We start from the raw sequence: 23,472 nt of genomic DNA, 5'->3' as shown, positions 1-23,472 counted from the left end.
ATTTGGTGCTGGGCCCACAAAAGGTTAATTCGGCCCTGTATTCAGTCTTGGTCCAAAACAAACCCCTCCATTCCTGTATCCATGTTATATATACACATACATCAATACAATTAACGATAAATAAGCAAGCCCACTTTTCTGATTTCACTTAAAAATAAAACCAGAACCAGGCCACAGAATCATTCATGACAACAAGTCTCAGAACCCCAGTCAACTAATTCAGGCTCACCAGGCTTGCTCTATGGACTAAAAACAGCAATGCAGACATTCCTGCTGGGGCTGCATCTTGGGCCTTATCCCTCTGACGGGTTTCAGAAACCGAGCGGGAATACCTATACTGCTATTTTTAGCCCTAAACCACGAGCCCGAGTCAGCTGACCAGAGTTCTGAGGATTGCTGCCACAACTACTTCTTCTCACTGCCCCACTCCCTCCCAGTGTAGATATACTCAGAGCTGCAATAAACCCTTGGATGACTAAATTAGTGGTGCAGAAGGAATGAAGGGGTCTGGCAACCAGTTACCTGATTCAACTATTTTGCCTTTCAAACTCAGAAACAAATGTTGAAATAATAAGGCCACGGAGTAATGCAGGCTCCTTCCTACAGTCATCATTAAGTTACACACAACTCCTTTATAATATTTACCATGCTGACTGTTTAGAAGACCAGTCATGGAGGGCTGTTTGGTCCAACAACTTACCAATTTCCACATTAATATCAGGATATTAGAGGTAAAATGACTGGCCTGAACAGCTCTGCCCATCTAACTCCATTGCTCCTGCTAAGATGATTTCCCTAGATAACTCCCATCCAGGGAAGAACTTGCTCTATATTAGGGTCCCAGACGCCACCCAGACATGCTCATTGGATTCCCCAGATATCAGTCACAGGAGCTCAATTACTATACAACAGGGGTAGGCAACCTATGGCACGGGTGCCGAAGGCAGCACGTGAGCTGATTTTCAGTGGCACTCATACTGCCCGGGTCCCGGCCACCAGTCTGGGGGGCTCTGCATTTTAATTTATTTTTAAAAGAAGCTTCTTAAACATTTTTAAAACCTTATTTACTTTACATACAACAATAGTTTAGTTATATATTATAGACCTTATAGAAAGAGACCTTCTAAAAACGTTAAAATGTATTACTGGCACACGAAACCTTAAATTAGAGTGAATAAATGAAGACTCAGCACACCACTTCTGAAAGGTTGCCGACCCCTGCTATACAAGATGTAGAGACTAGGCAGAGTCAGACACATTGCTGTAACGAAGGTCTAATAATTAGGCCCTTAGTTTCATGAGCTAATTTTGGCTGTATTATAATTAGCTGACAAACGTATCACAAATTTTTAAAATTTTACTTACCTTATTTATTGCATGAAAGCAGTCAAGCAATGTTAGATGAAAACTGCAAGTACCAAATGAAGCATCCCTGTAACACAAACATGTGAAATCAATTTTGACAGCTGACAGCATTTCTAGTTTCATAAGCAAAACCGCATGAGTTCCCTCATGCAGATCCAAGACTAAATGAATTAAAATGTTGTTTTCTCAAGAGCCAGCAGTAAAAAAGATTGGATTATTAGTTACTTTAAAATACTCTGTTTTCCAATCTTAAGTTTATTTATTTAAATTTTAACTTATATTTGATTGCTTTACTGGTATCTTATATTAAAACACAGACGATCCAAAATTAAGTTTATTTTAGCCAACTTTTTTTCCAACAGAAATGCCACTTTCAGTTTTTGTTGGGAATAAAAGACTTTGGCAAAGTTTAGTGAATTTGGACACCACCACTTCCTGAAAGATTTTTATTTTTAATCAAAATAGTTTGTATACTGTGATTCCTTGTGTACTGTAAGATTTTTGGAATCTGATAAAAACACTGCATATGTGGATGGATAAGACTCAAATTACTTCTAACACCAACATTCCCTATTTAAGTAATTACATATATGGCAGTTTAACCTTTCTAACCAAAAGATTAAAGAAATAGCTATAGTAATATTTAAAAGAGAATTTTCCTAAACTTAGAGCTTTAAAATATTTAGTTGGACTATGCTTAAAAATAAGTCTGGTTTTCATTAAAGCTCTTTTTCCTGCCATTCTTCTTAAATCATCTTAAGGTAGGAACAGAATGTTCTTGGTACTATGTCAGTTATTGACAAAGAAATGACTCAGTGAAACTGATGAAACCACGAACTTAGAACTGATCTAAGGTAGAAACCCCCTTTTCCCTATAGTATTAAAAAAAAAAAGTCTCTGAATTTCAGGATTATATATTTTAGTAGAATAACTGTTGGGTTTAAAACATTTTAGAAAGCCAGTAATTGTACGGTCAATGGCAATTTATAGTGGCATGCAACACTTCCTCCCCTCTCTCCTCCATTTCTGCTAGAACATGGAAAGAAGCACTTTAAATTGTCCACTTCATGCTGCACTATGGGATTACATATTTGGAGTGTCACTGATTTAAAATCTCTCTTCACCTTACCACTCTCTTTGGTCATGTCTATCCCTCATTGTTGCTACAGATTTATCACCTACTACTCTCACCAGCAACTGTGCTGTTTGAGGCATTAGAGTGAAGTAGTGTCTGGTTTAGGGGTTTTTTAAATGTGTAACAAGGGACACTGTTATAATGTTCTGACTAAAAATGACAAAAAAGTGAGCATTTCAGAGGTCTGGCTGCATCTACTCTCTCTGCACTCTCCCCTCCTCTAATGAGTTAGTGTGAAGGGCGGAGGAAGGGGAAAGGGAAGTAATAGAAAGAAAAGGAACTCATTCAGGAAACTGACAATAGTATACAGAGAATTTCTCTAAGACTTTAATATAAATTCCTCTATTATGAAAAAGCACAAGTAACTATTATCTGATCGCAAAAAGCAATTCCTCTCACTGGCTACTGAATAGTCAGTATGGACATAATCTAAAAAGAACAGGACCCTAAAGCACCATCTCAACTCAATTCTCTTCAGTGGCTTCCTCCTCCTAGTTGCATAAGGCTTGAACACCATGGACAAAATCCTGGTCCCACAGAGCTCAGTGGGAGTTTTGTCATTTACTTTAATGGGGCCTGGATTTCACCCTGTATCTTCATTCCAAAGGCTGTACACAACTATGCTGCTGCCAGAACTCAGCTCCTCTCATTCCGCCTCATGTCCTCCTCATTCCTTTCTCCTTAAATGATCTCTTTAGTCTCAAATGTTAAGCTTCTCATCATACCACCTTTACCCTTGTGGAAGGTCCCCTCTGGCATGATAAACAACCTCACACTCCTCCAAATCCCTTTGCAGCTTAGGTTATAAGCTTTTTGGGGCAAGGTCCATTTTTGTCATACACATGTGTGTACCTAGCACTATGGGACCATGATTAAGGCCTCTAGGTACTACTGCAATATAAATAAACAATAAAAGTCAGTGCTGTGAACTAACTCATTTTCCATCACTAAACTCTGTTCAGATGTTCTAAATAAGGTATTAGAATAGAGAGATTAAAAAAAAACATATTAAAATAAATTCTAAAAACAAACATGATCACCTTCCCTTGAAATACAATACATTATCATTTGTCTACTGCAACAACTTCTTTTCTATGTGCTCATCCCCAGCACAGTGTTTTTCACTATCATCCAATTTAGATTGGAAACATCTCAGACCAAGGACCTGGTCTTTCTAAGCCACCATATGTATCTGTAGCACTATGTAACTATAGTAAAACCTATCTTAGGTGACCAGAGGATGAAACCAAAAAAAAAAAAAAAAGAAAAAAAGAAAGAGAGAGAGAGGATTAGGTGGCCTCTTCTACAAATTTATCTGCAACACTAATCACAACTGACATCACCACTGTTCTTGACAGCCTCTGACGCATGGAGGATTCAATAGGTATGAAGGCTGAATGCCTCTCAATCCTAGTGCACATTGACATAGCTTGGAGAACTTTGCATTGTTCCACTGCCTGTGTAAGACATATTTTATGGATATATAATGTCACTATTCAATGTCACCAAGTCTATCAAACAACTTTCATAAACACTGAATTTACTCTATGCACTCTAAAAAGTTACTCGCAGAAACGGATGCATGATCTGCTGGGAGGGTAAAAACCACAATAAAAAAGAGTGGGGAGGAGAGAGAGAAGAGTTTGGTAGAGAGCTATTCCTCAAGAAGAGTCCTGCCATTTACTGGAACGCTGAAAACAGGCAAAAACAGCTCCCAAAAGCATACTACTGTTGATATAGGGAAAGGGAGCATGCCAGAAAACCAAAATATTATAGAAAATCTTGATGCTCCCAAGAAAGGGAGAAAGACATGAGACAGTTGCTCTGATAAGAAACGCTCACTTGCTTTTAGAGTCAGGAGTGAACGGATCACATTATAGATCTACATGTCTAGATAGTAAACTGGAATTTTTTGGTTCTCCCTTTAACTTCCTGCATTTTATAAAAGCCTGTTTAATTGCTGGATAGTTTTATCTAACTTTTGAAAGCCTTACTGTTTTAGTTCTTAGGAAAAATCTACAAAATTGTTCATGGTCAGGACCTATCAACCTTGTTTATCTACTCGATAAAAACAGAGTGGCAACAAGAAGTCTGTAGTCAGGAATACCTAAAATTATATCCCTTCAGAGGTGAAGCAACCTTTTTATTTATTTATTTTTAGATGTTTCCTCATTGGTAAAAATTTCATTTTACACAAAAAAGTACTACATAATAAAGCATTTATTTTAGGGGAGTGTGTTCAGCAAGTGACAGAAAAGATGTCAAAATTATTGCAGTCACCACAAAGTATTTATATAAATAGATATTTTAGTATGTGGTTAAAAGAATTCAGACTGGGTGACTAATGGTATTAATTTAGAATTCATTATCGTTAACTATTCCAATCTCTCTTTTTAGTGTGAATTCAAAGGGGAGAAAAGCTAATGAAAGTAAATAGTTATGTAAGCTTCCTCATATACTGTAGGTTTGCCAGCACACCTCAATACTGACCTGCAATATCGCTGTCACTCCACTATCTGACCTTGTTTTCATCAGAGACTGCCAAATATGTTGAGATGTGCAGTAGCCATAGGCAAGCGACGCAAACTTGGTGCCTCTGAACACCGTTCAGAGATCATGACACACAGAATTCTAACATTTTTATATTTACCTGAAAGGAAGATAAGATGCGTTTCCTGCCAATAAGAGCCTGTACACATCTTCGGGTGATTCTTTTAAGTATATTATCTATTTTTGGAAGAAGGAAAGAAAATAATTTTTAATGGTAACTTTAAGCTACCTATTAACTTTCAGTGTTTATTGTAAAATATTAAACTAAATGCCATAAAAATACCATATGCTTGATAATGTCTTTTTCCTAAAAGCACAGCATCAAGAATAAAAGAATATAAGCAAACAATTATAATATATGGAGATATACCTATACCTATCTCATAGAGCTGGAAGGGACCATGCAAGGTCATGGAGTCCAGCCCCCTGCCTTCACTAGCAGGACCAAGTACTGATTTTTGCCCCAGATCCCTAAATGGCCCCCTCAACGATTGAACTCACAAACCCTGGGTTTAGCAGGCCAATGCTCAAATCACTGAGATCTCCCTCCCCCCTTAATGTGGCAGACAGAAGCAAACCATATATTATATAACATACCGGCCATTATTAATGTAAGAATATGAATCACAGCATCCACTGTATAAACATCAGGATTTGTGTTGAGTTTCAGATCCCAGTGAAAGTGCTTTTGTGACACTATTGTACTAAATATACAATATTTTTGCTATAATTCTCTAACATATTCTCATGGACAATTTTGTATAAACTTTAAAGTGATTAAAATTTAAAAGAAATGTAAGAGAACATAAAACCTCTAGGGCACCAGTAAAGCAATAAAGCAGCCCATCTGCAAAGCTGCTATATGGTAATAAGGGGGAATGTTGATCCTTCTAACGTTGGAGCTGTAGGAGATCACAGTATTCCAAATCTTGCATCGCCTTCACTGCACAACCTGAACAAACACTAGGTTAAAGCAGTGTCCATTAATTAAATCCAGATGCCACCAAAAAAAAAAAAAAAGATGAGTATAGCAGCCTAAAATGTAATAGAAGGTAAGAAACCCCAAGAACATAATGAGGGCAAAATATATCTAGTATTAATTACTGGAAACATTTTATTGTTAAAAGAAATCAGGAAAGGATGTCAGCTTCACAAAACCCCAGTTCATTACAGATTATGTCTAAAAAGCTGTCTGCACCAGGAGATCGATCCCTAACTGCCAGCCATTGTCAGCAATGGTTTCTCTTGAACCAGTACTATAAATTGTTTTTTCATCAGTCATCCTTTCTGAGACTGTGCTGAAAACAATTTTACCCTATTACACCATTTTCAGCACTGGTTAAAGGGCACCTATTGTTGACAGGAGTTGTCAGCAATGGGTCCGTTTCCAACTGTAAGATGGGGCCAGAGAGTTTACAGTAGCCCTTCTGACCGACATTTGCCATCTCTCATTAGAACCACTATGTTATTAAATATAAAGAAGCAAACTTTATATAAGAACACTGTACTTTACTGAACTATACATCTTAAAAGTTTAAATTGTTGAGATCATGTTTTAACATTTTAAATTACTTCCTAAGTCTCTTTGTCAATAGTGGAAATTAAAAAACAAATATTAAACTAAGTACTTTAACATCATTCAAATTAGACAAACAATTCACATTTCTTGTACTAACAGCCACTTTTCCCAAAATTTCTTGTCAACAGTATTTTTAGTTTGTTTTTAACCAGAAATGAAGTAAAAAAGTATCTACTTAAAATTTCCCCTCACCATTTAAGACTTTCTAGGCATATTTTCTTTTCTTTTTTTAAAAGTTGGCATTGCCTTGTAATTACAGTTACACAGCTGTAAAGCCAAATCTGAAGTTTAACAAAATCATGGGTGAGGGGAACCATGTTGGTAATAAAGCTGGAAACATTTCCAAAAATAACGTAACATAAAATGACATAACATAAAAACATAAAATACAGTGTTGACTTTTATTGTTTTTCCTCTGGCAAGGAGAACAAACAGGAAAATATTTAACATTGCTGGTAGCAGAATGAAACAAAAATAAAACTATTTTTTAAATTTTAGCTTACTTTTGGTCATTTAAATACTCTGAATCCCTCCTTCTTTTACTCAAACATCCAGGGACAAAGAGACTAAAATTAAGTACAAAATATTGTTCAAGTACTATTCCTCAGATGTCCATCCAATTAGCATTCCCAGGACAATGTAGTTTAACATCATAATTATAAATTACATGGTTTGGATGTATAGGCTGTATTCCAAGAATAGTCAAGCTTGTTTTGATAAAACAGACACAACACATCCAGCAGTACTACAATGCAGGTTATTCTCAACCTTTAACATAGCGCCAAAAGCTGCAAACAGCACGCCACAATCCATCAACTGTACTAGGAAAACAAGATTCCCTTCCCCACAGAACAGGGATAGCAACTAGAGGTTCAAGCAAACAGTAAGGGCCTACACTAGTGCCTAGTCTACACTAAAAAGGTAGAAATGCATCTTATACCATCTATCCTCCTTGCGTAGATGCAGCTTATACTGGCAAAAGAGTACACTTGCCCAAATGAAATAAACTATACTGTCAAAAGTACTTTTTTTGCCAGTATAGAAGTGTTATTTAAAAACAAATAAATAACAAAAATCACACCCTTAAACAACATTGTTATACTAGCAAAAGTTTTAAATGGAGACATGATCTGAGCAGTAAAATGGTTATAAAACGATTTTAAACACAAACACACAATCTTAACGCTCAACGTACAGACAAGGACAATTGTTTTTAAAATTATGTCAGTGAATATGACTTTCAGCATAGCAGTCTTTAACTACACTTCTGGCTGACATGTCTAATATTTGCACACACGTACACAGTAACAGGATGTCATCTTCCAGGGTAGACAAGACCTAAAGTGTGAATCAGTGTGGAGCAAAAGTCACTGTAGAAGGAAGCTTCACCGAACAGTTGAGTTTTTCAGAAATTGTGCAGACAGGGAATGATCTTGATGAACTTCAGGAGGGAGAATGTTCTAGATCATAGATCGCGATCGACTGGTCGATCCTGGAGCCTCTACCAGTCGATTGTGATCTCCAGCCGCTAAAAGTCCGGCAGCGCAGAAGGGCTAAGGCAGGCTCCCTGCCTGCCCTGGTCCCACACCGCTTCCAGAAGTGGCCAGCACACCCCCGCAGCCACAGGTCTCCACACACGATGCTCCTGCTTGCAAGCACTGCCCCTGCCGCTCCCATTGGCTCGGAACAGGGAACTGTAGCCAATGGGAGCTGTGGGGTCCATGCTTGCAGGCAGGAGCAGCATGCAGAGCCAAGTGCCCCCCACCAGGGAATGCAGGGGCGTGCTGGCCGCTTCCAGGAGCGGAGTTGGGCCGGGGCAGGCAGGGAGCCTGCCTTAGCCCTGCTGTACGGGCGACCGGAAGCTGCCCAAGGTAAGTGTTGCCCAGCGGGAGCCCACAACCCATACCCCCTCGTGCACCCCAAACCCTCTTCCACACCCCAACCACACACCCCAGCTCTGAACCCCCTCCCAGAGCCAGCACCCCATACCCCCTCCTGTACCCCAATACTCTGCCTCAGCCTGGAGCCTTCTCTTGCACCCAAACTCCCTCCCAGAGCCCACATCCCCTCCTGCACCCCAACCCCTACCCCAGGCTCAGCCCAGAGCCCCCTCCCCCACACACTCCAAACCCCTCAGCCCTGAGTCTGCACCCCTTCGCAAACCCTAACCCCAGCCCGGTGAAAGTGAGGGGGGGATGGGGGAGAGCAAGTGATGGAGGGATAGGACCTCAGGGAAGGGGCAGGGTAGATCCTGGGTTGCACTTAAATAAAAAGTGATCTTGTGCGTACAAAGGTTGTAAACCACCGTTCTAGATAAGAGATGACACATAAGAAGTTGCAAAGACAAGTGCTGACGAAGGAGTTCCATGGTTCTATCAGTAAAAAGTGGCTTGCATAGAACTTGGATACAGGAGATGGTGAGTAGGTGTGATGTTATGGGGTGCTTTAGAGGACATGAAGAGAGGCTCAGCCTTTACACCAGGGTAGTCAATAGTGGACCATGTACCAAATCCAGACCGCCAGATGTTTTTGAATGGACCCCCAAATTTTTATTTACTTATTATCATTTTTTATTCTTATTTTTTTTTCTGGAGTCTGGACATTGACTATACCTTGACCAAGAAATCTGGACCTTGACAAAAAACAATTACCTCTGCTTTACACCATAGATGGAAGGCTACGAAGAGATTCTATACATGTTTTTAAAAAAATCTCTGCAGTTGCACATCGGAGGAGGTTATAGTAGTTACAGTGAAGAGAGGTACAGACTGGTGCCTTGCCAGTGCAGATTTTAACTAATGGTCAAATTATAGAAATATTGTCGAACAAGCAGCAATGAGATCTGATGATGACTAGATGCGGGGGAAGGAAGAGTATAGACAAAGATGATGCTGAACTTATTGTGAGCTTGGAGTACAGGTAGGATGGTCTGTAAACAGAGACAAAGGAAGGGGAAGAGGAAGGGTTTAGGGAAGAAAAACAAGTTTTGACACACTGAATTTAAGATGGCAAGGGAACATTCAAGAGAAAATCTTGGCCACATAAGCAAACATGCAAGACTAAACCAGAGGATGAAAGGTGCAAGTAGCAAAATAGGTTTGTGAATCACTGGCACAGAGCGGTTCATTGAATCTATGGGAGTAAGCACAGGGTAGAGGAAGCAGAGGAGAAGACCGAAGTATGTGGCAACAAGAGGGAGTGGGATGTGGGGGGTGACACAGGGCCACCCAGAGGATTCAGGGGGCCTGGGGCAAAGCAATTTTGGGGGCCCCTTCTATAAAAAAAAAGTTGCAATACTATAGAATACTATATTCTCATGGGGGGCCCTGAGGGGCCCACGGCAAATTGCCCCACTTGCCCCCCCCCCCGGCTGGCCCTGGAGAGACAGGAGGAGGGGGTGAAGCTGCATCCCAAAGGAAACACTGAAGAAGAGTTTGAGGATAGGATATAAAGAAACATGGGATTTGCAGAAACCAGGGTGTAGAAATTATGGAGGAGATTGATCAACAGATCTGAAGATGGCTGAGAAATTTAAGAACTTGAGCAAGTGACCATGAGACTTGATCAAGAAGAGGTCATTTGAGAGTTTAATGAGAGCAGGTTCATTGAAGTGAAGTGGGTAAGCAGAATGCAGGGGACTGAAGAAAGAACTGGAAAAGAGAATTAGTGAATGGAAAAGACCACTTGCTTCAGGAGTTTGAAGGTAAAGGGGAAGAGGGAGATGGGCAACAGTTGAGGCAAGTGGGAGCTGAGAGAAGATTTCTTTAGGAGACAGAAGACATGTACTTGCTTCAAGGAAGAGGCGAAGGAGCTAGAGAAGTGTGACTATAAGGGGAGAAGAGGTAACTAAGGGCATGTCTACACTTCCCGTGGATCGACGCTTCTAGTGAAGACCCACTAAATCAACCACAGATTGCTTTCCTGTCGACTCCGGTACTCCACCGGAACGAGAAGCATAAGGTAAGTCGACGGGAGAGTTTCTCTCATCAACCTAGCACGGTGTAGACACCGCAATAAGTCAATCTAAACTACGTCGACTCCAGCTACGTTATTCGCGTAACTTACGTCGACTTAACCCAGTAGTGTAGACCTGCCATAAGAGACATATTGTAAGATTAGAAGTACATCTGAGATTTCAGAGTACAAAATAAAAAAAGGATTAAAGTGTTGGAGTGGTGAATAGGGTAGGATGAAAACAGAGTTCCTAACATGTTTTGCAAATTTAGGAGGCAGGGAACTAGGTCTTACGCCAAAAAAAAAAAAAAAGAGGAACAAAGACGACTGTTTGCCTTTCGGGGATAAAGACACTGAAGTTGAGATTGGTTTATGTGGTGTTTAGATGTGCTTGTAATTATTAGAACTGGGAGCACTGGCTCTTGGGAGTCTGAAAGGACAGGAAATAGGAAGGAGGGGGGAGGAGTTGAGGAGGCTGAGTGAGAATTACAGAGTATGCAGCAGCAGCTTGGTAAAGAGGTTTCCACTGTAAAAATAAAGTCCTGTTGAAGCTTGTTAGTACCTTGCCTGCTTGATACAATAGTTTATTAGGATACATAATGTAAGCTTTTTCTAGTAAAACCCCTGGGTATTTTCTAGTATTTCAGATGCAAGCTCCCCCTCCACCTTGCATACACCTTTGTGTGAAATTTATAATTTCACAAATGCAACAAATAAAAGATAGTATTACAAGAGAACAGGCTGCAAATAATCGAGCTGTGCTTATATCAAGTGATATATCCAAATATATCTTGCTGGTAAAATACAAGATCATACCAAAAATGAAATGGGAAACAATCTACAAAAATTGCACATGTCCAACTTTTCTGAAAACTGTTAGTTATCAATCTATTCATTTTCCAGGAAACAGTCTTTCATTCACATGACAGCTAGTTGCTCAATTATTTAACACCTTTAATACAATATCTGTACAATACATATATATTTATTTTAAATGTGAGTGTGCATACATGGAAAAAAAAGTTTCACTCCAAAAGACTGGGGGTTACTGTTATACAAAAACAGTTTTTAAAGGTTTTGTGTTGTTGTTGTTTTTTTTTTAATATGGTAAGTAACAGTCAGTTTATTTATAAACACAGAACAGACATTTTTCAGTCAACCATAATAATCCATTGCAGTTTCATCAATGGATCAATGTATATAAAACACTACTACTGTTCTAGATAACCTGAATTCCCCTGTTGGCTTTATATACATAAAAAAATCCTCATCTCAGAATACATAAAGAATATGCTTCTAATTAGCAATGGGAGCATATCATCACCCTAGCTAACTACCTTTATAATTTGGCATCTGTTTCTAGTTAAGGCATATGGGGTGCAAGTTTGCTAAAGGTTGAGAACAGAAGATTTTTTTCCAAATAAGTGTACTTTTCTGCAGATGCCTACAAACAGCTCGTGCAAACCCTTACCCTTGTACATAATCCTATTGACATCAGTTGGATTACACAACAGAGTAAAGATATGCAGACTAGGCTATCCGCTGTCTTGTCGAGAAGAATGAGCTCTGTAGGAAAATTTAGGAAGTGACCTTTATGTGTAGCAATATATGCCATAGGATGAAGGAAAGAATTGTTCTTTTACTAGAACCTGTTAAAATTGTAGATTATCACCAAGAAATTGTTCAAACCACAGTTCAATTATTAAATACACGTTTCATGGGATTAGTGATATGACTATTAAGAGAGATGGGACAAACGGTTAACAACAGCAAAGGAAAGGAAGTTCCATCTGAAGGAGGCATCCTAAACTTTAGTACACAGGGTTATCAAAGAAGAATTTTACCTCATTCTGTAGTGTCACCATACAAGTTATTTTACATTGCTACTTTCCTTTTTACGGAAGATTAGTCTATTTAAATCTAATTCAAAACAGTTACAATTGCAACAAACCAACTCTGTATTCTAGCGATACACAACACTTTTATAACATTTGAAATGAAACATTTCTCTTAAAGTACTCTGAACATTCAAACTCCACCTCCACTCTCTCCCCTCAACAAAAAAAATCCTTAAATTTTAGAATCTACTTAAGATAACAAATTAATCACACCATTTACAAAACTCAAGCACTTAAAACCAAGAAAATAATGAAATGCGCTTGTGGGAAGTGTAAGATTTATTGTGTCATCATGACACAACTACTTTAACACTTACCCAAAATAATAATTCTAACAGCTATAAACTGCAAACAAACACATCACAACCCCCTTCTGAACAAACATAGAATCTACAGTACCTATATAGCACATTGATCAGCCTCAAATGCAAGTCCACACAGATGCATACATTTTACCATAAATTAATACTGAACAGTTCTATTACATGGATGATTACGATTTCAAGAATATATAAATACTTTACAAAAAAGATTCTCAACATCTGATAGATTAGGTGGGAAATATCAGTTAATCATATATCTTACAAGAAAATATTCAGATAGCAGAATCAAGATAAAAATACATCAATTTAACTTACAGGTCAGAGTTAAATTTGTTGTGTTGTCATGAAACACATAGGTGGCCAATGAAAGACAAAGGGTTCTTTTTTTTTTTTAATTAAAGTGGATCAAAACAGGCTCACAAATAGAGAAACCCTCCCATCTCTGAAAAACCTCACTGCTAATTATAAAAAAAGGAAGAACCTTAAAAAGCCTTGCAAGTGAGGAGGGAAGATAGCCCAAGAAAGCCATTAGCTGCAGAGTCTAGTGAGGACACCCTAGAAGGGAGCACTGTCTTAAGTACAAGCATATCCTGCGCAACCTTACTTCTACCAAAGAAAAAGGGGCAATCAGGTAAGTATAAGAGGGAGTAAACTTCAAGGCTACTGGAAAAACTGGTAGAGAGAGAGATGAAATTAAACTGCTACTGTGAATGCTAGTTATGGTAACAGTTTTTATATAACTTTTTAAAATAAGTCAGAGTAGGGAAATGTTGTAAAGGGCAAATTCTTAAGGAGAAAGACAAGACTCAAGGCAGGTTTTGCTTAAATGAAGGATAAGCAATGGAGTCTTATATTTCCTCCCTCCAAAAATACACTGCTGCCAACTCCTTTTCACATAAACCCATATAGCCTTAGCCAAAGATTAATCACTATGCAAATACTAAAAGAGAAGCTGAGCACTGAGTATCACAAACAGAAGGGTTATTGCTTCTACAGCTCCCTCCTTCTCTCCAAAATACTGTTTTTCCTAGGTGTGGCATTTTCAAAACAAAATAGCACTATGGATCAGAATGGGTGAAAGAAACACTGCTTACCCTGAAGAAAGAAGATGAGAAAATAGACAAAGTACAGAGATGAGTCCTGGAGAAGGTGACCTGAATTACAGCAGTTCTTGGGGCGGTACCCATGGAGGGTTGCCCTCCAAGTACATAATTAGTGCCAAGCCTGAGAAAAGAAACACTGTTACTAAGTTAATGCAGCAAAGGGAGGTAGGAATTAGGGAGGAATTTGGAACCCAGGAGGTTAAATTTGGTTTATCCGAGTATAAACACAATAAAGATGGAAGAAGGAGGCTTTCTCCATCCACACCTAAGTCCTGGTGAGGATCAAAAGAAGTCATTACAGAGACATTATAGATCATCTCAAAGAATCTCTGTTTGGTAGAACAGTAAGGCCTAAATAATGCAGATTGCTTCCAGATAAAGAAAGTTCTGCCTTAAGGATGACACAAAGCTGGTTTTGTTTTTAAATAATTAAACCAAATACTTTTAGCCCCCAGTCTTTGGGTTTCAGTAAGATACATGTTCTGTGCTGCTGATCATGTTGGGTACACCCCAATCTCATTTGGTCAGAAGCTTGTATCCCTGCTGGTACATTCTGACCACTTCAATGACAATTTAACAGACTGTGACATTACCGAAAGTACAGGGGAGGACCAGAAATGAAAGGGATCAAGATTCCAAATCACTAACAGAGTAAATGCAGTGACAGAAATATGCTTACATTTTGTTATAGATTTGGGATCTTAAAGGAGTTAGTTTAAAAACAAAAACTTTGCTTTTTATCTTTGAGATCGTGTTACATTGAAGAGCTCTGGCTGCTTGAGTTAGGCCTGGCTGGCACAGGAGGCACACCTGGAAGAAAGCAGTAGATATAAAAAGGAGTGTTTAGGCTGGATGGCCCATTCGGAAACTAGAGGGGAAAAAAAGTTGTTAAATGAGAAGGGATGGGGGTTAAAAACATTAAAAAAACATAACGATGAAGAAAAGAATTGGAACAGCCTTTGCTCATAAACCAAATCTTTGTCTGTCTCTCAGCCTCACAACGGTTAACTAGGACTTTCATAATTAGTTTAGTAAGTCAGTGACAAATGTTGCTATGGTACGCCTTGATTTGCTTAAGTGGCAGTTACAAGGATTACACGATGCAACAAATTATTGATCATTGCAACTTTAAGGACAAATAAGTTTCAAAGCAAGAGGCTTTCAAGTTAATAGTACCAATGTATCACTTGAATGCTTACTATTGATTGTTCCTAGACAGACAGGCTCTGAGGAGTACTAATTATTTTACATTTATTGCATTATAAACTTGGGGTGCCACCTCAAGTTTTATACAGCTTTTTAAGTGTTAAAAAAGAGCAAAATTTCAATGTCAGTTCCCTAAAACTGGAAAATCTTTGTAGATGTGCTAAATAAAAATTGTTTATCACACAGAGATATGGCTTATCTTAAAAAGAGATTACTAAAAATTAACACATTCAAGTGTGATCATTCCCCTAAAAGTAAGCCTTAAAATGGGCCCAAAAATGTTCCCCATAATCCTCCAAATTAAGAGCTACAACAGTTTTAAAATCCTAGTTACAAGGGCTCAGTGACCCAACAACAAACCCATCTTGCTGCATATTTTGGCAATGTAACTGAGTGTATGACTATTCTATTTGATAGAGATAAGATGGGTGAGGTAATATTTTTTACTGGACCAACTCATGTTGGCAGAAGAGACAATCTTTGAGCTGGAGAGAGCTCTTCTTCAGTTCATTCAACTCTATTCTTCTGAACTGGCAAGAAGTGTGAAATTATAAGAAACTTGATCTTTCTCATGAAGAATAAAAAATCCTTTTTAATTTCTGTATTTTAGAACAGACTTATTTAAAAGCAAATTGGTGTAACAATTTAACACATTTTGGTTGTATTCTTCTCCATCCCATAGAGTAAAAACACAGCACTATTCATTTCACTGTTGCATCTCTGATGACTTCCTCCCCTATCTAATTTCGCCTGCTTCCACCCAAACTCCTCCCTTCCCCAATCTGCAGTGTGGCTAATACATTTCCAGAACTGGAACAGAAGCGGGTTATAGAAATAAGATCTCTTCAGGCATCTAATACGAATCAATTGACAAAAGTCAAAATGTCATGAAGGACTCACAATCTTGACAGCCTAGGAAGCAAGAAACTAAACTCAGATCTTTAACATAACAGTGAAAAGCATTACTGATAGGCCAATGGACTGGAAAGCTTAAATATATATAAACACAAACTTAAATTTTGCATTCATTCCATTTACACTTCCCTATACTGAGCTTTAGAGAATTTTACCCTATAACTGAATGTACTCTTGACTACCAGAGGCAAGAACTTACATTATTCTAAGCACTGAGGCCTTGTTACTTAAACCCATTTAAGTTTAACTCAAACAATACATGCTTAAATATATGTATTTCCCTAATGAGATAAAAGCAGCACAGAATATTTTACAAATTAAGTAACTCTCTCTGAATATACATGTATCATATATACTGGAGCAGTTTAAGCCATTTTTCTCTTAAAGCATGATTCAGTTCCCACTACAGACAATGGAAAGACTTGAGGTGGACTCCACATACAAATGTCTGGGTAGTTTAATGGCAGATCTGCCTTTGGGGGTACAGTTCTGCAAGGTGTGGATGATCTTCACATAACCTTCTCTCAGTCCACAAATCTAGCGCTCCATGGAAGATCTTCTATGGGGTTAGTGAGTAAGGAGATATCCCCAGAGGCAGTATTCTCTTTATCTGTTACTCCTAGGGGAATTCCACACCACTGCACATGCACAAAATTCACCCCCTCCCCCCCCCGATTATTTTTCTCTGCAGAAAATACATTCTGCCTCAGAGGCACTGCAGTTATGCCTTTCACCCACCAGGGGCTGCAATGGCACCAGAACAGAGGGCAGCCAGCACACTGGCAATACCAGTCAGCAGCCAATAGGGAGGAGAGGCTGGGTTCCTCGCAGCACCCTGTCTGTGGGGCCAGGTGAGAAGCAGGGGCGGCTCCAGGCACCAGCACGCCAAGCGCATGCTTGAGGCGGCAAGCCACGGGGGGCGATCTGCCAGTTGCCGCGAGGGCGGCAGGCAGGTTGCCTTCGGCGGCATGCCTACAGAGGGTCCACTGGTCCCATGGCTTCGGCGGACCTCCCTCAGGCGTGCCGCCGAATCCACGGGACCGGGGACCTCCTGTAGGCAAGCCGCCAAAGGCAGCCTGCCTGTCGTGCTTGGGGCGGCAAAATACCTAGAGCCGCCCCTGGTGAGAAGGCATGGGATATGGAGGGGGACAGACAGAGTGGGGCACATGGGGATACTGGGAGGTCACAGACTGGGGTTTAGAAGGGCTAGTGCCGGGGACGAAGTGGGGTGGGTGTTGAATGGGAGTGGGGATGAGGGTGGCTGAATTGGGATGCAGGGACCCATGGGGACAGGGGGAGATGTGCCTGACTGAATGGGAGATACTAGGGGTCAGCCAGAGTCTGCACGGGGGAGGTTCCCCAACTCCCTAACAATCCCTCCCACCCCCAAAAAACCCTGTTCCATACTTCTCCCACCCACACCTAATAACCCTCCAGGTTCACTCCCAGGTTCCTTCCCAGCAATTACTTCCCTCTTGCTCAGCTCCTCTGTTATCTCTGATTACCCCAAGCCTTTCTACTGTTTCTGAGGGATGCAGGAAATATGTTTCTGTATTGTAGTTTAAATGAATTATTACTCAAAGTTATATATTAATATGCCTACTAAGTAATCTATTTGTCAAAAAAACATTTCCTGAATCTTTTTTTGTTGTTCATATTGTTACAGACATATTTGTTAGCAGGTATTTTTAAATAAATTACCAAAATAATTGAACGGGTATGATTATATTGTACTATTCTGACAAATAAAATATGTAGAATTTTAAAATACCGTGTGCATGATTTTTAACTTTTTGGTGCAAAATTCCATCAGAAGTAATCAGTGCCCTCCCCACCAGTATCCAACTGAGAGGAGAAAATATGGCCCTATGTATTTATGAAGGTTTATACAAACAGTCCCTCCAACTGTGTGCTCAGGTGTATGATGTCCTGGCAAGAAAACTGAATGGATGATCAGAAGCAGGATTGTTAAAAGTTAATTTAAAAAAAAGGTAGTTTACAAGTTACTGAAATCATGGATTACTCTGCCACTGATTACTATTATTTCTGCATTTTGGGTGCTGCATAGGATGACCATGGTTATGCTGATGCCATGGTACTACACACAAGAGCAAAAATAAAAGAAACATTCTATAATAAAAGCAGTCCACATTTACTTTTTGGCCTACTGAGTAATCAAACTACTTCTAAGGACTGGGTTTTTTTCTTGCTTAAAAACTGTGACCGATCAGTTGCTTTAGTATCTTGATGCCAAATAATTAAGCTGAAGCAAGGTATGTTGCATGTTTCCATTCAATTTCAGAATGCTGCAATGATAATGTAACATTTCTAAACACTTGGAGGTGTCAGCTGAAAAAAAAAAACCCTCTCACATTTATAATGTCAAAAGCTTCATTTATAAGTAAAGCAGAACAGGCAACAGGAAGACCCTGGGGAGCTGGAAACAGACCTACTCCGAAACACAAACCAGCAGCAGGGAAACTCTCAGAAATGCAGGAGCTTTATAGCCCTCCAGAGCTCTTAAAGGGGAATGACTCAGGGCTGTATGGACTCTAAACCCCCTCTAAAGTCACCAGTAAGATGAAAAGCACAGGTCCTTCACCCCATTCTTTACTTTTAGTCAATGCTCAAAGAGAAATGAAAAAGTCAAGTGCAGTCAAGGTACAACACAAGTCATATACCACAATGTTTACAATCTATAGTCTGTTGCATCTTTGTATTTCAAACATTCTGCATTTTAGGCCTTCACTACACGTTTTTGAGGTTCCTGCCTCAAACTTAGTCTTTCAGAGATTGAGCAATATGAACGCAACCAGTTATTAGGTTTTTCCCTTCGTGGCCAAGCACCTGACTCAGTGCATCTTCAAGCACTCTATCTAAAAAACCCCTCTACACCTTTGGATATTATATCCATTCTGAGCGAACCACATAAGGCTTTTTCCTTCCTTCCCCTAAGTTCCATTCCTGGCTTGTGTCAGGAAAGGGATAGGCTGGAGAAGATACATTTCCCCAACATATAAACTCAGAAATAAAACATTTGATGGTATTTGGCCTTTACAAAAAGGATGAAATATGATAAGGTATCAAGAATTAGCAAATTGTCTTTTAAAAAATTAAATATTGGGAAGACAGAAGGTGCATTTTCCAAAAGCACCTAAGCAACTTTAAAAGAATGTATAGGATTTGTGCACCTACATCAGGTGAGGGATTTTAGAAACACCCACCCAGAAGATTTTTGTGCAGCAGAGGAATAAAAAACTCTTAGGGGCCTTTCCTGTCACATCAATCACTTTGTTGGGGGAGGAAAAAAAGTTTGGGTAATCTCTATAGTAAAGAAAGTGTCAAGAGCAACACTAGGAAGCCAAACTCTTAGCCCTCACGAGCACCACTTTTTAAAATAAGGGGGAAAAAGTATCATTCTTTGTATTTTAAGGACTGTATATGGGAAAATGATAAAAAAGCAAAACTTAGCAATTCAATTTATAGTAAAAGGTTAAATACTTACTGCGTAAGAGCCTATGAGGAATGCAGCATTTGCTTGTTTTTTCTGATCAAAGCCAGTATAATGAATTATTTTCTTCCTTATCAATGTAAATGACTGCATCAAGAAATGAACAACAGTGTTATAATTTGGCACTTTGAACTTAAATCTGCATAGCCTGATAAAAGTAAGTTTGAAATCACTGCAGCAGAACAGCCAACTACACACAGAAATTGGCCTCACTGGAAATAAGGTTTGCAAAATTAATTCCAATGTTTAAAATGCCTTTCTGGTTAAGATATGATCAAGTGTGTTATTCCATTTTCAATCCTGAGAAGTGCTCAGCATCCAGGCAGGATCAGGGTTTTAGTGTACTGGTTGATGACAAAGCATCAAATCTGTTGAAAACCTAGTTACACTGGACCATGTTAAACCATTCTAAATAAGAGTGGCAGAGTGAACTTTTTTACAAATTTCAAATGTAATTTTTAGGGCAGTCAAGCAATTAATCACATTGTTAAACCAGAATAGCATACCATTTATTTAAATATTTTTAGATGTTTTCTACATTTTCAAATCTATTGATTTCAATTACAACACTGACCACAAAGTGTAGAGCGCTCAGTTTATATTTATTTTTATTACAAATATTTGTGCTATAAAAACAAATAGTATTTTTCAATTCACCTCATACAAGTACTGTAATGCAATCTATCATGAAAGTTGAACTTACAAATGTAAAATTATGTACAAAAAAAACTGCATTCAAAAATAAAACAAAGTAAAACTTTAGAGCCTACAAGTCCACTCAGTCCTACTTCTCGTTCAGCCAGTCACTCAGACAAATTTGTTTACATTTGCAGGAGATAATGCTGCCCTCTTCTTGTTTACAGTGTCACCTAAAAGCGAGAACAGGCGTTCGTTCACATGCCACTGTTGTAGCCAGTGCCGTAAGATATTTACGTGCCAGATGCGCTAAAGATTCATATGCCCCTTCATGCTTCAACCACCATTCCAGAGGAAGATGGGTTCTGCTCGATAACGATCCAAAGAAGAGCAGACCGACACATGTTCATGTTCATCATCTGAGTCAGTTGCCACCAGCAGATGGTTGATTTTCTTTTGTGGTGGTTCGGGTTCTGTAGTTTCCACGTCCGAGTACTGCTCTTTTAAGACTTCTGAAAGCATGCTCCACACCTCATCCCTCTCAGATTTTGGAAGGCACTTCAGATTTTTAAACCTTGGGTCGAGTGCTATCTTTAGAAATCTCACATTAATACCTTCTTTGAGTTTTGTCAAATCTGTAGTGAAAGTGTTCTTAAAACAAACATGTGCTGGGTCATTATCCGAGACTGCTATAACATGAAATATATGGCAGAACGTGGGTAAAGCAGGAGACATACAATTCTCCCCCAAGGAGTTCAGTCACAAATTTAATTAATGCATTTTTTTTAAATGAGCGTCATCAGCATGGAAGCATGTCCTCTGGAATGGTGGCCAAAGCATGAAGGGGCATATGAATGTTTAGCATATCTGGCACGTAAATACCTTGCAATTGCAGCTACAAAAGTGCCATGCGACCACCTGTTCTCACTTTCATGTGATATTGTAAATAAGAAGCAGGCAGCATTATCTCCCGTAAATGTAAACAAACTTGTTTGTCTTGGCGATTGGCTGAACAAGTAGCAGCACTGAGTGGACGTGTACACTTTAAAGTTTTACATTGTTTTGTTTTTGAGTACAGTTATGTAACAAAAAAATAATCTACATTTCTAAATTGCACTTTCACGATAAAGAGACTGCATTATGGTACTTGTACGAGGTGAACTGAAAAACACTATTTCTCTTGTTTATCATTCTTACAGTGCAAATATTTGTAAGAAAAATAATAATATAAATTAGCTCTGTACACTGTGTTCCGTGTTGTAATTGGAGCATGAGCTTTCGTGGGTGAATACCCACTTCGTCGGATGCATGTGACGAAGTGGGTATTCACCCATGAAAGCTCATGCTCCAATGCGTCTGTCAGTCTACAAGGTGCCACAGGACTCTTTGCTGCTTTTACAGATCCAGACTAACACGGCTACCCCTCTGATACGTGTTGTAATTGAAATCAATATATTTGAAAATGTAGAAAACATCTAGAAATATTTAATAAATTTCAATTGGTATTCTATTGTTTAACAGTGTGATTAAAACTGTGATTAATTTTTTAAATCATGATTAATTTTTTTGAGTTAATTGCATGAGTTAACTGCAATTAATCAACAGCCCTAATAATTTTTCCATCATGAAAAGTAGTAATTTTATGATGAAGGAAAAAGCTCCTGTGTTCTTTTTGGTGGTATTTTCTTCAGTTATTTTAAATATTACAACACTGATATTAAATATGTGATATTGAAACATTAGAAAGTTGTAGTTATTTTAAAACAGACATACACAAGTAAATATTTTTCAAAAACTCCAAAAAATCAAACATATTTCCACAACCAACCTTAACTTCTGCCCTGCATACTTGCTCAATCTCCTCCTTTCATCTAATGTGGTATTTGTATCCAGTGCTGCTAGTTCATTCTCATTAGTCCCATCATTTTTCAGCATTAATACTGCCTTCTCACAAATTCCTGGCAGCTCACAATTTCTATTTGAGCTGAAGCTCATGCTAAAATTCTGGCTGCATCCAACAGAGGCAGCTGTCGAGAGCCTGAGCTGCAGGCAATAGGCTGAAGTCCCAGCTGCCACCAGCAGAGGCTGCTGCTCTAACTGCTGCCTTCTTCAGAATCTTTACTCCTCTCTGCTTTTGCTGTCTGTGCAGAGCACAGGTGCAGCAGTCCATGAGGACAGGCAAAGAAAAGGGGAGCTGGATCGGGACCAGCAGGTAGCTCCTACCCACCAACAGTTAGCATAGCAAAGGCAAGCAATGGGCAGGGGGAGAAAGGATCCAAGGAGTATGTCTCCCCCCATCCCCTTCTCTCCAGCCTGTTGGGAGTAGGTTTTAGCCCAGTTGCACTCTCTCCTCCTTTCTTTCTCCCACTTTCAAAATCCTATATGGAGGGAAATTGTGTGTGGGCAATATATGGGGACAGAAGGAAGGAGAGGGAGCTGGGCAGGGGCAATATCTCAGAGTTGCTAACTCACACTATTTTAATTGCAAGTCTTGGAATATATCAGGGGGTTCTCTTAAAGCTCCTTGAGTCTAAAAATTACATTAGACACTCAGCTTTCATTTAAAAAAAAGTTTTCAAGGTTTTCTCCATCACCTAGAAACATGAACTTTAAAGGCTCAAAGCCAGGAAACAAGAACAAGCCACCCCAAATTTACTCATTAAAAGCTCATGATTTGGGGCGGGGGCTGACTCATGATTTTTGAACACTTGGCATTAGCTATCCTGATGGGAAGGGGGAGTCCAGAGACTGCACAGCATGAGACGGGGCAGAACAGCGGGAGCTGCAGGGAGCCTAGGACAATATCTTGGGATGGGATTAGCCCCACCTATCAGCCAAAAAGAAAAAGGTCTCCCAATTTATATTTATTACACATCAGGAATTCCCACCTGACAGGGGCAATTCCATCCACTATTTCAAATATCTGAGAACAAAACATAAATCCAATGCAAGTTTTAAAAAAAAATCTTGTTTTTTTTAAACTAGTCACATGAATATTTTCGTCTGTCTCATGGTTTTAGAGCTTGTGGAGCTGGCAATACTGTGAATCTTATTAAGAAGTTACAAGTATGTGCTCTATTACAATCAGTAAGTATAACAGAAGTTGAATAATGTAGACTGGATTCTTCAATTCAATGGAATCTGAGTATTTTGGCAAAATTTAAGTCTATCAGACCTTCTGAGACAGGCCTTCTGCTGCTGCTATTGCCCATGACTCAGAAGCAGGCACTGCTCCTCTCTCTTTTCCCATCTACACAAACACGTTCCCCAGTATTTCTTAAACTGCCTGGCTGGAGG

General features: G+C 39.2%; 1 protein-coding gene across 12 annotated transcripts in view; it reads right to left on the bottom strand.

Annotated features, from left to right (window-relative positions):
- Nucleotides 1-23,472, bottom strand: part of CDC14B (cell division cycle 14B) — a 70,575-nt gene that overhangs the window by 28,433 nt on the left and 18,670 nt on the right. For 9 of the 12 annotated variants that reach the window (XR_005600257.1, XM_039543916.1, XM_039543915.1 and 6 more), the window contains exons 4-8: nucleotides 19,534-19,626; nucleotides 14,587-14,717; nucleotides 13,899-14,028; nucleotides 5,151-5,227; nucleotides 1,366-1,432 (exon numbers count right to left, since the gene is read on the bottom strand). Coding sequence is in view for 11 of the 12 variants with exons in the window: in XM_039543916.1 (XP_039399850.1) it covers nucleotides 1,366-1,432; nucleotides 5,151-5,227; nucleotides 13,899-14,028; nucleotides 14,587-14,717; nucleotides 19,534-19,626 (498 nt within the window). In the remaining variant the exon portion in view is untranslated. The remainder of the gene's footprint in view (nucleotides 1-1,365; nucleotides 1,433-5,150; nucleotides 5,228-13,898; nucleotides 14,029-14,586; nucleotides 14,718-19,533; nucleotides 19,627-23,472) is intronic. The other 3 variants (XM_039543924.1, XM_039543922.1, XM_039543923.1) reach the window with 1 other exon arrangement.

The sequence above is a fragment of the Mauremys reevesii genome, linkage group 6 (genome assembly GCF_016161935.1).
Source record: "Mauremys reevesii isolate NIE-2019 linkage group 6, ASM1616193v1, whole genome shotgun sequence".
In the NCBI taxonomy this organism is placed as follows: Eukaryota; Metazoa; Chordata; order Testudines; family Geoemydidae; genus Mauremys; species Mauremys reevesii.
The sequence above is the reverse complement of the archived record's forward strand: the minus strand, read 5'-3'. Positions and strand labels throughout refer to the sequence as shown.